At 25.2% G+C, this 18767-nt stretch overlaps 1 protein-coding gene across 1 annotated transcript in view; it reads left to right on the plus strand.

Moving 5' to 3' along the window:
* LOC142342984 (uncharacterized) overlaps positions 1 to 18193 on the plus strand; it is a 102129-nt gene extending 83936 nt beyond the window's left edge. Inside the window, exon 6 of the mRNA XM_075394667.1 lies at positions 18062 to 18193. Coding sequence (XP_075250782.1) covers positions 18062 to 18193 — 132 coding nt within the window. The remainder of the gene's footprint in view (positions 1 to 18061) is intronic.
* Positions 18194 to 18767: the final 574 nt, after the last annotated feature.

Here is an 18767-nt window from a genome sequence, read left to right on the forward strand (position 1 = left end):
ATAATGTCCATTTTTATAAAGAAAGAATTTAAGTATAACTATAACTATAAGTAGAATTATAACCAAAACTGTAACTAAAAAAATTTAACTTTCAGGGAACCTGCTTGGTAAACCACGAGCAAAGTTCGTTCACAGATTTTTATAAATATAACTATACATATAATTAATACTATTTGAAAAAAATTGACTGACAATTTAATCTTATTTGAACTACAAAAGATACATGAAGCTCTAACTACAGCTAAAGAACAACACACACTTAACTTTAGAATGATCAAGCCAACAGAAAAGTTTACCTTTAGTCAACCTATATTCAATACACCAAAGTTAGGTTTAATTAGATTATCGGTTTATAACTCAGTTTTTAATGTGAATAGAAGGAAGAATCAATTTTTATATGATTGCGAAGTTTTAGCCGTTGCACCAGGCGCATATGAATTAATCGAATTAGCAGAATTAACAAATGAAGAAACTAATGGCAATGTTATGAAAGAACCTGATAAGAATACAATGAAATGTATAATGGAAATAAAACAAGGTGCAGTTAGTTTTTGATGTAGAAACACAGACATACTATATACTTTTACTCTAACAGAACCACCGGGTTACCTGATAAATATTATACCAACTAATATCTGATATCAAAATGTAGCAAAGAATAGAATAGAATATATTGAATTTGATATTAAAGATGAGCGTGGAAGGCCAATTGGTTTCAAGGGTGATGTGTTGAGTTTTACTTTGCATTTGATTTAGACTTAGACTTATACTTAGGCTTATACTTAGACTTAGACCTATATTTAGACTTATACTTAGACTAATACTTACACTTACTCGTACACTTATACTAATACTTACTCATAGAATTACACTTACACTTATACTTAGTTTTAGTCATACACTTACTTTGCACTTCCACTTACACTTTTACTTACACATAAGTATTATTTAACAAAAAAAACTCTCCTATACCAATTAATTCTTAGTTTGTGAATAATATTTTTGTTTATAGATAAATCAAGGACGAGATAGTTATAGCGTTCTTCCCATACTTTAGCTTTTATAGTATCAAAATCTTTATAAACAATTTCAGCTTCTTTAAATTAGTCATTATATAATCTCTTAAGTACATTGCCTGTTTGTTCAAATGAAACAAATATATTACAATTCTCTCTAACACTTTGTCTAAATGATGAGAATAGATTTTGATTAATATATATCATATTACAATTATTATGCCTCCCTCTACAGAAGTATTTTCTAATAATTGGTTCTCTAGGTTCAAAATCATCAATTATAATCTCTAGTTAAAGATGATATAAATAACACAGACATACTATAGACTTTTACTCAAACAGAACCACCGGGTTACTTGATATATATTATACCAACTAATATCTTTTATCAAAATATAACAAAGGATAGAACAGATTATATTGAATTTCATATTAAAGATGAGCTTAGAAGGCCAATGGTTTTCAATGGTGATGTGTTGTGTTTTACTTTGCATTTCATTTAGACTTAGACTTATACTTAGGCTTATACTTAGAATTAGACCTATATTTAGACTTATACTTGGACTTATACTTACACTCACTCGTACACTTATACTAATACTTACTCATAGACTTACACTTACCATTATACTTAGTCTTAGTCATACACTTACTCTTACACTTACACTTACACTCATACTTACACATAAATATTATTTAACTAAAAAACTATCCTATCAATAATATTTATATTTATAGATAAATCAATGACGAGAGTTATGGCGTTCCTCCCAAACCCTAGTTTTTATGGTATCAAAAACTTTATAAACAATTGCAGTTTCTTTAAAGAAGTCATTATAAAATCTATTAAGTACACTGCCTGTTTGTTCAAATAAAACAAATATATTACAATTCTCTCTAACACTTTGTCTATCTCATGAGAATAGATTTTGATAAAGTTTTTTGATAATCATTTTACAATTATTATGCCTACCTCTACAGAACTATTTTCTAATAGTTGATTCTCTAGGTTCAACATCATCAAATCTAATGAGTTTTTTTCTCTATATCTTCTGGTAGTTCTTCGGGTTAGGGTAATTTTTTTATATCTCTAATAAAAACTATCTGGGGACCAGCTTTGCTGATATTGGTCTTAGACCATGCTTTGGCTTTTCCATAACTTAAATCATCATATTGATTACCAGTAGGGCGAAAGATGTATAGTATATCAAATTGTATACTACGCATAACTAGATTCTTCAATAAGAATTTTCTTTCCACATTCACTAGGAAGAGATATTACACATCTGAAGCTTTCTGGGAATGCAGCGGCAACAGCTATATTATAATCATCTAGCCATGACTGTAGACTCCCATTAACATCAATGAAAGAAATTGATTTACTATTGGCTGGAGAGGGGGCTCTAGGGCTTGTTGGTGTAAGGGTCTTCACCCTTTCACTGATAGGGCCTGAAGTCTTTGGTGAAGGGTGGCTACCCTCTGACTTTTCTTCAACACTGATTAACCTCCCACATTTACTTGTAGACCGAGTTTATTTCTTTGTTTGGCTCTACTTAATATTATATCATCATCACTATCATCACTATCATCATCATCTAATGAGATGGTTCTCTGTTTATCATTATAAATAACATTGTCATTGACATTGACATTGACATTATCATTATCATCGTCATAAACATGATCATTGACATTAACATTATCATTATTATTAACATTATCATTATCATTATCCTTGTCATTAACGTTAACATTGTCATTATCATTAAAATCATCATTTACATCGTTTGCATTGACATTGTCATTGACATTGTAATTGACATTGTTATTGTCATTGACATTAACATTGTCATTGACATTGTCATTAACTTTAGCTTCATCTTTTTGTTTACAACCAGAACACAAACACTTTTTATATCCCCCAGGACATTTAACTTGATTAACTAGAATATTCAGAGCACTATTTATTCTAAATCCTTTATCAATAAGGTAGATCATGTATAAACAATAATCCCCACATTAAGATTCGTCATAGTCTTGTATTCTCTCATTAGAGCCTAGATCAACATATTCTTCTAAAAATAATGATGGAGTCTCAGCACCAAAACTATCAAAGTAATACACAGAACCGCCTTCTCTTGTTTTAACTAAAACCCAATGTGTACCATCAGTTGGATGTAGATTTACAATTATATTATTAAGTTATTATACTATATTAAGAGGGACTCCTCGATGCTATCAGGTTGCTGATCCCTCAATTTTATTTCTATTGGAGTTAGAGTGATATCTTTACCTATATATTCTATTCTGATATTACCCAAAGCTTTATTATCAATATCAAATTCATTATTTAATTCCACAAAAGTTAGTATAAGCATTTTTTTATATGATAAATATTCATTTAAATATAAGTCTAATTAGAACTATAGAAACAACTTTAAGTCTAAGTGTTATTATATATCTATTTATAACTCTAATTATAAGTCAAAATATAGGTCTAATTTTAAGTCTAGTTATAAGTCTAACTATAAGTCTAAGTCTCAGTCTAACTATAAGTTTAATTATAAGTCTAAGTCTAATTATAAGTCTGATTATAAGACTAAGTCTAATTATAACTCTAATTATAAGTCTCATTATAAGTCTAAGTATAAGTCTAATTAAAAATCTAAGTCTAAGTCTAAGTCTAAGTCTAAGTCTAATTATAAGTCTGTATTTCATATATAAAAATGGGTTTGGGTCTTACAATTGCTATACTTGTGTTAATAGCAGTGGTTTGTTATAAAATATATAATGACATGCCAAGCAAATATTCAAAACTAGAAGAAAGTTTTGGTGGATTAATGAATAGAAGTCTAGATAGATTTGAATTTGAAAAGTCGCCATTACATACTATTGTTTATGGTGGTACTGGTACAGGGAAGACCTATTTTGTTAGACAATAATTAAAGTTGTATCAAAACCAAATGGTCGAAAGCGTATAATCAGAGTATGTAAAGATGAAAGAGATTGGATCAATCCAGAAACTGGCAAACATTGTAGTGATTTAATTATGTTTGATATAAAAGAGATCACATCAAAAAATATAGATAATGTTGAAAACTGTGTAATTTTTCTTCATGATATGTGCAATGAAATTAGAAATGATTTAGCCGATTATTTTGCAGAGGGAAGACATGATGATATTCAAATTATTGTAATGGGACATAAACCTGCTCAGATAGTTAAAACACCAAGAATGGGTTGTGATACTATTTTTATTTCAACTTATAATGGGACAGATCTATTTAGAAATTTTAATGATACATAAAAATGTGATTATGACTTCCAAGGTATAATTATTGAGTTAAATAATAGTTATTATAATTGTACAGAGGGAATAGCTCCTGAAATTCGTTATGAAATGATTAAATATATTGTTAAAGAGGATACTTTGATTATTATCGATAGAAATAAAACAATGATATATGACTCAAGAATTGGTTTCCTAGACCTTAAAGCCTCTAGTTTAAAAGATAAATTAGAAAATGATCAGATAAATAAACTTATAGCTTATATTAAACCACTATTGAATAGTGCTGCAGGTAGAAATACTATTAATACAGATAACCATCAGTTTTATTTTAATAAACTTTTAACTTCGAGAGGTATTAAGATTCAGAATGATGTTCTAACTAAAGAAACAGTTAGAGCTAATTCTATAAATTATACAGGATATGCAGCAATGGCTATAAGTTTACTTTTATCAATATATAATATTTTAAAACCTGATCCAACAGTAAGGGCGGCAGCACAAGTGATAACACGAGCAGGTCATTTGATAAATAGAACAAATACATTGCCAAGCTTTGCTTATGGGACAGAGTCCATGCTGGGAGACCAGGGCCAGAGACCCCTTCATAATGGGGAAAGACATTATGGGACCTCATCCATATATAAGTACTGGGCTATACAAGAAGGTATATGGATGAAGAGACTGAAGCTTTAAACAAAAAGGGAAGAGATGATTTAAGTGAACTATATAAAAATAATCAAAATGCTAGAGATAAAATAATAAGTTTTGTTGGGGATAAAGTTGAATTGAGTAATGATCAGATTATAGATAAAAGATATAAATATAATACTCGTATTAAGTTAGGTGTGGAAACTTTATCTAAGTTCGCACCTAACTTTATCTGCTCTAACTTTATCTGCTCTAAAGATCATGCTAGAAGTTTAATTGAATTTATTCAAAAACTTAACTAGTTATAAATATATTATAACTTAAAGTTCAACTAGTTATAAGAGTTTATCCAAAAGTTTATCCAAAAAGTTTAACTAGTTAGAAATAATTAGAACTATAAATATATTATATTTAGAGTTTGATTAGATATACATAAATTTGATTAGTTATAAGAGTTTATGTTTCCTTATAAAAATAATTAGAACCATAAAATTATTATAATTTAAAGTTTGATTAGATATTCATAAGTTTGAGTAGTTATAAATAATTAGAACTATAAATCTATCATAATTAAAGCCTGATTAGATATCCATAAGTTTAACTAGATATAAAAGTTTATGATTAATTATATATATATATATATATATATATATATATAATATATATAAATATTTATTTATATAATATATATATATATATATATATATATATATATATATATATATATATATCTATATTTGAAATTTTAGCCCATTACAAATAATGACTATAAAATTTTTAGAGTGCAATTTTATAACTGGATCCCCTTTGAATTTACCGTTTCATTATAAAGTAAAACATAAGGATAAAGTTGATGTGTGTATATTTGGAGATGACTTATTAAGTGGTATTTGTATGGATGCGTCTTATATAGAGATAACAGGGGTTGCTTCAAAACGTTCTACCTCCGGCTCTATATCTAGATTTAACTTTAGCTCTAGCTCTAATAGTGAAACATGGGCAAAGCCCCATTCTAATTCTAATTCTAATTCTAACTATAGCTCTAATAGTGAAACATGTGCAAAGCCCCTTTCTAATTCTAATTCTAATTCTAATTCTAATTCTAGTTCTAATTCTAATTCTAATTCTAATTCTAATTCTAATTCTAATTCTAATTCTAATTCTAATTCTAATTCTAATTCTAATTCTAATTCTAATTCTAATTCTATTTCTAATTCTAATTCTAATTCCAATTCTAATTCTAATTCTAATTCTAATTCTAATTCTAATTCTAAATCTAATTCTAATTCTAATTCTAATTCTAAATCTAAATCTAGTTCTAATTCTAATTCTAATTCTAATTCTAATTCTAATTCTAATTCTAATTCTAATTCTAATTCTATTTCTATTTCTAATTCTAATTCTATTTTTAATTCTGATAGTGGCACATGGGCAAAGATTCTAATTCTAATTTTATTTCTAATTCTAAAAGTGAAACATTGGCAGAGCCCAATTCTAATTCTAATTGTAATCTTATTTCTAATCCTATTTCTATTTCTAATTCTAATGATGAAAGGGCTTCAGGCCTTGACCCACTTGCATGGGTAATGCCCAATTCTAATTATAGTCCTACTTCTACTTTTAATAATAATATTAACAGAATTGATATAACAAATAAAATTTGAAATAGGTGTAGAGTTATAAGAGAAATAACATGTTTTGATAAAAAAAAGAAGGCAATATGTAAAGAATGTAAGTCAACAAAGATAAGGTGTGATTATTGTTCTTCTATATATAGTTTTAGTGGGTTAAAGGGTCATATAAAAAGTATCATAAAGAAATAGATTTACCCAGAGTTGTTTATTCAGCTAAAGATAAAGCCTGCTTCACAGATGAAATAAAATCTGTTGGTGAATTTATTAAGTCTCATCCAAAATATGGCGAAGGGGCTGTAAGCCCTGTTACCCTAGAATGGTCAGAGACTCATAGGTCTGATGAACCAGAGTATTATAAATATTATATATTGATTTGTTAATTATAAGCAAAAGTTATAGGTGTAGATAAATTATTAGAAGATTAGATTACTAAATATTATAAGTCCTATCAATATTATTATAATTCCTATCATTATTATTATTAAATACTCTATCTTAAATAATATCATAAGTCCTATCATTAATAATATTATAGGCTTCTAACTTTAATTATATTATAAAACCTATCTTAAATATTTTTAAAAACCCTATCATTAATAATATTATAGGCCCTATCTTTAATACTATTATAAGTCCTATAATTAATATTGTTATAAGTCCTATCGTTAACAATATTATAGACCATATCTTTCATTATATTATGGACTTTTATCATTAATATTATTTCTAAACCCCACTATCATTAATAATATTATAGACCTATCATTAATGATATTCATAAACCCCACTATCATTAATATTATTTATAAGCCCCACTATCATTAAATATTATTATAAGCCATATCTTTAATAATATTATAGACCGTATCATTAATATTATTATAAACCCTATAATTAATAATTTTATAGACCCTATCATTAATAATATTATAGACCTTTATCACAAATATTATTTATAACCCCGACTATCATTAATAATATTATTGGCCTTATCAATAATAACATTATATACCTTTATCATTAAAATGATTTTTAAACCCCACTATCATTAATATTTTTATAGACCCTATAATTAATAATATTATAGACCTTTATCATTAATATTAATTATAAACCCCACTATCATTAATAAAATTATAGGCCCTATCATTAAATATTTTCGTAAGTCTTATCTTTATTAATATTATAGAGTTTATAATTAATTATTTTTATAAGTCATATGATTAATATTGTTGTAAGTCCTATCATTAACAATATTATAGGCCCCATCTTTAATTATATTATAGACCTTTGTCATTAATATTATTTATAAACCCCACTATCATTAATAATATTATAGAACCTATCCTTAATAATATTTATAAACCACACTACCATTAATATTTTTATAGACCCTATATTTAATAATTTTATAGACCTTTATCATTAAAATTATTTATAAACCCCACTATCATTAATAATATTATAGGCCCTATCATTAAATTTTATCGTAAGTCTTATCTTTATTGATATTATAGACTTTATCATTAATTATTATTATTATAAGTCCTATCATTAATATTGTTATAAGTCCTATCATTAACAATATTATAGGCCCTATCTTTAATTATATCATAGATCTTTATCATTAATATTATTTATAAACCCCACTATCATTACAACTATTATAAACCCTATCATTAACAGTATTTATAAACCCCACTATCATTAAATATTATTATAAGCCATATCTTTAATAAAATTATAGACCTTATCTTCATTATTATTATAAACCCTATAATTAATAAAATTATAGACCCTATCATTAATAATATTATAGACCTTTATCAATAAAATTATTTATAAACCCAACTATCATTAATAATATTATAGGCCCTATCAATAATAATATTTATAAACCCCACTGTCATTAATATTATTTGTAAACCCCACTATCATTAAATATTATTATAAGCCATATCTTTAAAAATATTAGAGACCTTATCAATAATATTATTATAAACCCTACAATTAATAATATTATAGACCTTTATCATTAATTTTAATTATAAACCCCACTATCATTAATAATATTATAGGCCCTATGACTAACAATATTATAGACCTTTATCATTAATATTATTTATAATTTAGTGTACTATTTATAATTTTTTTATAAAGTTTACCCCACTATGATTAATAATATTATAGGCCCTATCATTAAATTTTATTGTAAGTCTTATCTTTATTAATATTATAGACTTTACATTAAAATTTATTTTAAGTCCTATCATTAATATTGTTATAAGTCCTATCATTAACAATATTATAGGCTCCATCTTTAATTATATTATAGACCTTTATCATTAATATTATTTATAAACCCCACTATCATTAATAATATTATAGAACCTATCATTAATAATATTTATAAACCCCATTATCATTAATATTATTATAGACCCTATCATTAATAATTTTATAGACTCATTAATATTATTTATAAACCCCAAAATCATTAATAATATTATAGGCCCTATCAATAATAATATTTATAAACCCCACTGTCATTAAAATTGTTTGTAAACCCCACTATCATTAAATATTATTATAAGCCATATCTTTAAAAAAATTATAGACCTTATCATTAATATTATTATAAACCCTATAATTAATAATATTATAAACCTTTATCATAAATTTAAGTTATAATCCCCACTATCATTAATAACATTATAGGCCCTATAATTAATAATATTATAGAACTTTATCATTAATATTATTTATAATTTAGTGTATAATTTATAATTTTTTTTAAATTTTTACCCCTCTATCATTCATAATATTATAGGCCCTATCATTAAATTTTATTGTAAGTCCTATCATTAATATTGTTATAAGTCCTACCATTAACAATATTATAGGCCCTATCTTCAATTATATTATAGAACATTATCATTAATATTATTTATGAACCCCACTATCATTAATAATATTATAGACCCTATCATTAATAATATTTGTAAACCCCACTATGGTTAATTTTTTTTATAAAACCCACTATCATCAAATATTATTATAGGCCATATCTTTAATAATATTATAGTCCTTATCATTAATATTATTATGAACACTATAATTAATAATATTATAGACCCTATCATTAGTAATATTATAGACCATTATCATTAATATTATTTATAAACCCCACTATCATCAAAGATATTATAGGCCCTATCATTAATAATATTATAGACCTTTTTCATTTACATTATTTATAAACCCCACTATCATTAATAACATGATAGGCCCTATCATTAATAATAATTATAAACCCCAATATCAGTAATATTAATTTTAAACCCACTATCATTAAATTTTATTATAAGCCAAATCTTTAATAATATGATAGACCTTATCATTAATATTATTATAAACCCTATAATTAATAATATTTTAGACCCTATCAATAATAATATTATAGACCTTTGTCATTAATATTATTAATAAACCCCAGTAACATTAATAATATTATAGGCCCTATCATTAAATATTATTTTAAGTCTTTAATTATATCATAGACCTTTAGCATTAATATTATTTATAAACCCCACTATCATTAGTAATATTATAGACCCTATCATTAATAATACTTATAAAACCCACTATCATTATTTTTATTTATAAAACCCACTATCATTAAATTTTATTATAGGCCATATCTTAAATAATATTGTAGAACTTAACATTAATATTATTATAAACCCTGTAATTAATAATATTATAGGCCCTATCATTAATAATATTATAGACCTTTGTCACTAATATTATTTACAAATCCCACTATCATTAATAATATTATAGGCCCTATCATTAATAATATTAAAGATCTTTATCATTATTATTATCTATAAACCCCACTATCATTAATATTATTTAGAACCATATAATTAGTAAAATTATAGATCCTATCATTAATAATATTATAGACCTTTATCGATAATATTATTTATAAACCCCACTATCATTAATATTATTTATAAACCCACCATCATTAAATTTTTTTATAAGCCATATCTTTAATAATATTATAGACCTTTATCATTAATATTTTTATAAACCCCACAATCATTAATAATATTATAGGCCCTATCATTAATAATATTATAATTCTTTATCATTAATATTATTTATAAAACCCACTATCATTAATATTATTATAAACCCTATAATTAATAATATTATAGACCCTATCATTATTAATATTATAGACCTTTATCATTAATGTTATTTATAAACCCAACTATCATTAATAATATTATAGGCCCTATCATTAAATATTATTGTTTGTCTTATCTTAATTAATATTATAGACTTTATCATTAAATATTATTATCAGTCCTATCATTAATATTGTAATAAGTCCTATCATTAACAATATTATAGGCCCTATCATTAATTATATTATAGACCTTTACCGTTAATATTCTTTATATACCCCACTAATAATAAAAATATTATAGACCCTATCATTAATAATATTATAGACCTTTATCATTAATATTTTTATAAACCCCACTATCATTAATAATATTATAGGCCCTATCATTAATAATATTATAATTCTTTATCATTAATATTACTTGTAAACCCACTATCATTAATATTATTATAAACCCTATAATTAATAATATTATAGACCCTATCATTAATAATATTATAGACCTTTATCATTAATGTTATTTATAAACCCCACTATCATTAATAATATTATAGGCCCTATCATTAAATATTATTGTTTGTCTTATCTTAATTAATATTATAGACTTTATCATTAAATATTATTATCAGTCCTATCATTAATATTGTAATAAGTCCTATCATTAACAATATTATAGGCCCTATCATTAATTATATTATAGACCTTTATCATTAATATTCTTTATATACCCCACTAATAATAAAAATATTATAGACCCTATCATTAATAATATTTATAAACCCCACTATCATCAAATATTATTAAAAGCCATACCTTAATAGTATTATAGACTTATCAATAATTATTATTATGAACCCTATAATTAATATTTTTATAGACCCTATCGTTAATAATATTATAGACCTTTATCATTAATATTTTTATAAACCCCACTATCATTAATATTATTTATAAACCCACCATCATTAAATTTTATTATAAGCCATATCTTTAATAATATGATAGACTTTATCATTAATATTATTATAAACCCTATAATTAATAATATTATAGACCCTATCATTAATAATATTATAGACCTTTATCATTAATATTTTTATAAACCCCACTATCATTAATAATATTATAGGCCCTATCATTAATAATATTATAATTCTTTATCATTAATATTACTTGTAAACCCACTATCATTAATATTATTATAAACCCTATAATTAATAATATTATAGACCCTATCATTAATAATATTATAGACCTTTATCATTAATGTTATTTATAAACCCCACTATCATTAATAATATTATAGGCCCTATCATTAAATATTATTGTTTGTCTTATCTTAATTAATATTATAGACTTTATCATTAAATATTATTATCAGTCCTATCATTAATATTGTAATAAGTCCTATCATTAACAATATTATAGGCCCTATCATTAATTATATTATAGACCTTTATCATTAATATTCTTTATATACCCCACTAATAATAAAAATATTATAGACCCTATCATTAATAATATTTATAAACCCCACTATCATCAAATATTATTAAAAGCCATACCTTAATAGTATTATAGACTTATCAATAATTATTATTATGAACCCTATAATTAATAATTTTATAGACCCTATCGTTAATAATATTATAGACCTTTATCGTTAATATTATTTATAAACCCACTATCATTAATAAAAATATAGACCCTATCATTATTAATATTTATAAACCCCACTTTCATTAATTTTATTTATAAAACCCACTATCATTAAATATTATTTTAGGCCCTATCTTTAATAATATTATAGAACTTAACATTAATATTGTCATAAACCCTATAATTAATAATTTTATAGACCCTATCGTTAATAATATTATAGACCTTTATCGTTAATATTATTTATAAACCCACTATCATTAATAAAAATATAGACCCTATCATTATTAATATTTATAAACCCCACTTTCATTAATATTATTTATAAACCCCACTATCATTAATGTTATTAAGAACCATATTATTAGTAATATTATAGACCCTATCATTAAAAATATTCTAGACCTTTATCGTTAATATTATTCATAAACCCACTATCATTAATAAAAATATAGACCCCATCATTATTAATAATTATAAACCCCACTTTCATTAATTTTATTTATAAAACCCACTATCATTAAACATTATTTTAGGCCATATCTTTTATATTATTATAGAACTTAACATTAATATTGTCATAAACCCTATAATTAATAATATTATAGACCCTATCATTAATAATATTATAGACCTTTGTCAATAATACTATTTATAAACCCCACTATCCTTAATAATTTTATAGGCCCTATCATTAATAATATTACAGACCTTTATCATTAAAATTATTTATAAAACCCACTATCATGAATATTATTATAAACCCTGTAATTAACAATTTTATAGACCCTATCATTAATAATATTATAGACCTTTATCATTAATATTATTTATAAACCCAACTATCATTAATAATATTATGGGCCCTATCATTAAATATTATGGTAAGTCTAATCTTTATTAATAATATAGGCTTTATCATTAAATATTATTTCATGTCATATCATTAATATCATTGTAAGTCCTATCATTAATAATAATATAAGTCCTATCATTATCATTATCATTATCATTATCATTATCATTATCATTATCATTATCATTATCATTATCATTATCATTATCATTATCATTATCATTATCATTATCATTATCATTATCATTATCATTATCATTATCATTATCATTATCATTATCATTATCATTATCATTATCATTATCATTATCATTATCATTATCATTATCATTATCATTATCATTATCATTATCATTATCATTATCATTATCATTATCATTATAATTATCATTAAATTACCGTTATCATTATCATTTTCATAAACCCTTATATTAGCCTTATTTTTTGCTTTTATTAGCCTTATTAATACTAAAATATATAATATAATAAATTTTTAGAGAAAAATTTAAGTAACTAGCCTGGGCGCAAATTCCACATAACAAAGCACATAATTTGAGTAGAAAAGGAATGCGAAGTATGTGGAATTTGCGTGTGTGTAACATTAGCGGGGTTGTGGGTTAAAAAAGCTCTACTCAAAGAACTGTGATTGTTTTTTTTTAATGTGTATATGTAGTAGTGCGGAAAAGGGGCATTTATCCAGCCAAAAATGAATACCCGTTAGGGTTGAGTTTTTCGCTTGGATAGCCCTTTTTCCCCACTACTATCACCTCACTTTTTGCAAAAGTGGAGGAAATTTTTGAATAAAAACTTTGCGAGCAATTTGTTGAGCAAAATTGAAATTATCTGAACCGCAGTTTATTCGGAAATCTTGAGTATTACGTTAACCTATTATTGAGTATAATTTAAAAGGGGGCTTTCTCTCCGAGGTACCACAAGGGAGTCAATTTTTGAAAAGATCCATTAAGAAATAGCAATCAGAGAAACATTAGCTAACATTACATTTCGTCAATTTCAACGGGCAGTTTAAGTGAACTTGTTATTATAGATGCTGATATCGCTTACGCTTTGGATATGGTAAGAGACTGTATTTAGTTCCAATTGAAAAACAAAATTGATGTATTGTAGCTCCTTTTAATTTTATATATATATATATATATATATATATATATATATATACATATTATATATATATATATATATATATATATATATATATATATATGAATGTCTAAATGATACGCACTTCTCCTGTCATTCAAAATTATTATCAACTGAAAGAATATTGTTGAAAAATTTGGATCTTTTCCGTTTGTGCCCCCCCCCCCCCCAGTACTTTTTGGTCCCCCCATTAAACATCACTTTATGCTCCCCCCATTTAATATCCTCCCACGTGCTTCAGTGGTGCAAATAATATGCACCCACTACGCTGGGGGGGCACAAACGGAAACGATCCAAAAGTTTTTAACATTTTTGAGCAAGCAATGTCCTTATATGTATACTAACATACTTTTGAAAGGCGACTCTTTTCAACGTCAATATTATAGACTTTACATTAAATTTTTTTTTAAGTCCTATCATTAATATTGTTATAACTCCTATCATTAACAATATTATAGGCCCCATCTTTAATTATATTATAGATCTTTACCATTAACATTATTTATAAACCCCACTATCATTAATAAAATTATAGAACCTATCATTAATAATATTTATAAAGCCCACTATCTTTAATATTATTATAGACCCTATAATTAATAATTTTATAGACCTTTATAATTAATTTTATTTATAAATCCCACTATCATTACTAATATTATAGGCCCTATCATTAAATATTATCGTAAGTCTTATCTTTATTAATATTATAGACTTTATATTTAAATAATATTATAATTCCTATCATTAATATTGTTATAAGTCCTATCATTAACAATATTATAGGCCCTATCTTTAATTATATTATAGACCTATATCATTAATATTATTTATACACCCCACTATCATTAATAATATTATAGGCCCTATCATTAATAATATGATAGACTTTATCATTAATATTATTATAAACCCTATAATTAATAATATTATAGACCCTATCATTATTAATATTATAGACCTTTATCATTAATGTCATTTATAAACCCCACTATCATTATTAATATTATAGGCCCTATCATTAAATATTATTGTAAGTCTTATCTTAATTAATATTATAGACTTTATCATTAAATATTATTATAAGTCCTATCATTAATATTGTTATAAGTCCTATCATTAACAATATTATAGGCCCTATCTTTAATTATATTATAGACCTTTATCATTAATATTATTTATATACCCCACTATCATTAATAATATAATAGACCCTATCATTAATAATATTTATAAACCCTACTATCATTAATTTTATTTATAAACCCCACTATCATCAATTATTATTATTAGCCATATCATTAAAAATATTATAGACTTATCATTAATTATTATTATAAACCCTATATATTATATAATAATTAATAATTAATAATTAATATTATCATTATTAATTTTATAGACCTTTATGATTAATATTATTTATAAACCCCACTATCATTAATATTATTAAAAAACATATAATTAGTAATATTATAGACCCTATCATTTATAATATTCTAGACATTTATCGTTAATATTTTTTATAAGCCCACTATCATTAATGTTATTCATAAACCCCCTATCATTAAAAAGTATTATAAGCCATATCTTTATTAATATTATAGAGATTTAATATTGTGATAAACCCTATAATTAATAATATTATAGACCCTATCTTTAAAAATATTATAGAATTTTATCATTAATATTATTATAAACCCCACTATCATTAATAATATTATACGCCCTATCATTAATAATATTGTAGACCTTTATCATTGATATTATTCATAAACCCCGCTATCATTAATATTAATATAAACCCTATAATTAATAATATTATAGACCCTATCATTAATAATATTATAGACCTTTATCATTAATATTATTTATAAACCCAAATATCATTAATAAAAAAATAGGCCCTATCATTAAATATAATTGTAAGTCTTTTCTTTATTAATAGTATCGGCTTTATCATTAAATATTATTTTATGTCATATCATTAATATCATTATAAGTCCTATCATTAATAATAATAAAAGTCCTATCATTATCATTATCATTATCATTATCATTATCATTATCATTATCATTATCATTATCATTATCATTATCATTATCATTATCATTATCATTATCATTATCATTATCATTATCATTATCATTATCATTATAATTATCATTAAATTACCATTATCATTATCATTATCATAAACCCTTTTATTAGCCTTATTTTCTGCTTTTATTAGCCTTATTAATAATAAAAAAGTATAATACAATAAATTTTTCGAGAAAATTTCAAGTAACTAGCATGGGCGCAATTTCCACATAACAAAGCACATAATTTGAGTAGAAAAGGAATGCGAAGTATGTGGAATTTGCGTGGGTGTAACATTAGCGTGGTTGTGGGTTAAAAAAGCTCTACTCAAAGAACTGTGATTGTTTTTTCAATGTGCATATGTAGTAGTGCGGAAAAGGGGCATTTACCCAGCCAAAAGTGAATACCCGTTAGGGTTGAGTTTTTGGCTTAGCCCTTTTTCCCCACTACTATCACCTCACTTTTTGCAAAAGTGGAGGAAATTTTTGAATAAAAACTTTGCGAGCAATTTGTTGAGCAAAATTGAAATTATCTGAACCGCAGTCTATTCGGAAATCTTGAGTATTACGTTAACCTATTATTGAGTATAATTTAAAAGGGGGGCTTTCTCTCCGAGGTACCACAAGGGAGTCAATTTTTGAAAAGATCCATTAAGAAATAGCAATCAGAGAAACATAAGCTAACATTACATTTCGTCAATTTCAACGGGCAGTTTAAGTGAACTTGTTATTATAGATGCTTATATCGCTTAGGCTTTGGATATGGTAAGAGACTGTATTTAGTTCCAATTGAAAAACAAAATTGATGTATTGTAGCTCCTTTTAATTTTATCTATCTATATATATATATATATATATATATATATATATATATATATATATATGTATATATATACATATTTATATATATATATATAAATATATATATATATATGAATGTCTAAATGATACGCACTTCTCCTGTCATTCAAAATTATTATCAACTGAAAGAATAGTGTTCAAAAATTTGGATATTTTCCGTTTGTGCCTCCCCCCCAGTACTTTATGCTCCCCCATTAAATATCACTTTATGCTCCCCCCATTTAATATCCCCCCATGTGCTTCATTGGTGCAAATAATATGCACCCACTACGCTGGGGGGGGGGCACAAACGGAAACGATCCAAAATTTTTTAACATTTTTGAGCAAGCAATGTCCTTATATGTATACTAACATACTTTTGAAAGGCGACTCTTTTCAACGTCATACGCAAAAGAGTTGATTGTTACAGCATTGGGGGATACAGCATAGCCGAAATGCACTCAAGTTTCCAAAAATTTCTCTTCATTTTAAAAAGAACAACACGTAATATTCTATCAATTTTTGGCAATTTAAATATCACCTTCATTCAATTATTAGCTCAGTCTCGTCGTTTTTTGTCACAAATTCACTAACGCTCCGTTCTGCGGCCTATTAGTGAAATTTTTCCCTTTCCACTCTAGAATTTTTCCAACGACGAACTCTAATTTGGTCCAGGAGCTGAAGTCTGCATCTGGCATGAACTTGCGGTTCATTGGGGTGTCCAAAGTAACCGGTAGAATTGCAAAGACTGTGACACCTTCTGGAAGTCCGGATCCAGGTTCCGCTAGAAATTTTGTCAGTTGGTGAACGGCCGCTTTCGCCATTCCATAACCAAGCATTCCTGAGGTTCCGCCAAGAGACGAAACGGCACCTGTGAGCTGCTGAAGACCACCCTTCGGGTTGAGAAATTTGAAACGCAAATCAATAAAAAAAATTCAAACTTATTGTTGCTAATTCACCTGAGTTGAATTGAAGACAAAAATGATGGACTTTCTCTGCAGTTAGTCAAAGAATAATAAACAATAAAGCCACAATGTTACGTTTTTCATCAGTTTTTTCTAAAACTTTGAAAAAAATCGCATTTTTAGTTGTCCTTAAGCCCACTTTTCAGGAGTGTTTTCGAGAAGCAGAGCACAATTGGAGACAAAGGAATGCAAAGACTGCAGAAATGAATAGTGTTGATTTTTTTAAAACACAGCAGCTCCTTGCAGACCACTCCAGTCAAATTCATGATAATTTATGAATGAAAATTTTCAACAAAGACTGGCCTTATAATGCTGCATAGACGAGCACCGTATCATATTCTCCAGCAATCAGTTTTCAAAGATGAACCAATCAAACGTGAAGACGTGATTTTGGACTTGATGACTTTTATACGCAT

The sequence above is a fragment of the Convolutriloba macropyga genome, chromosome 7 (assembly GCF_964194025.1).
Source record: "Convolutriloba macropyga chromosome 7, txConMacr16.3, whole genome shotgun sequence".
In the NCBI taxonomy this organism is placed as follows: domain Eukaryota; kingdom Metazoa; phylum Xenacoelomorpha; order Acoela; family Convolutidae; genus Convolutriloba; species Convolutriloba macropyga.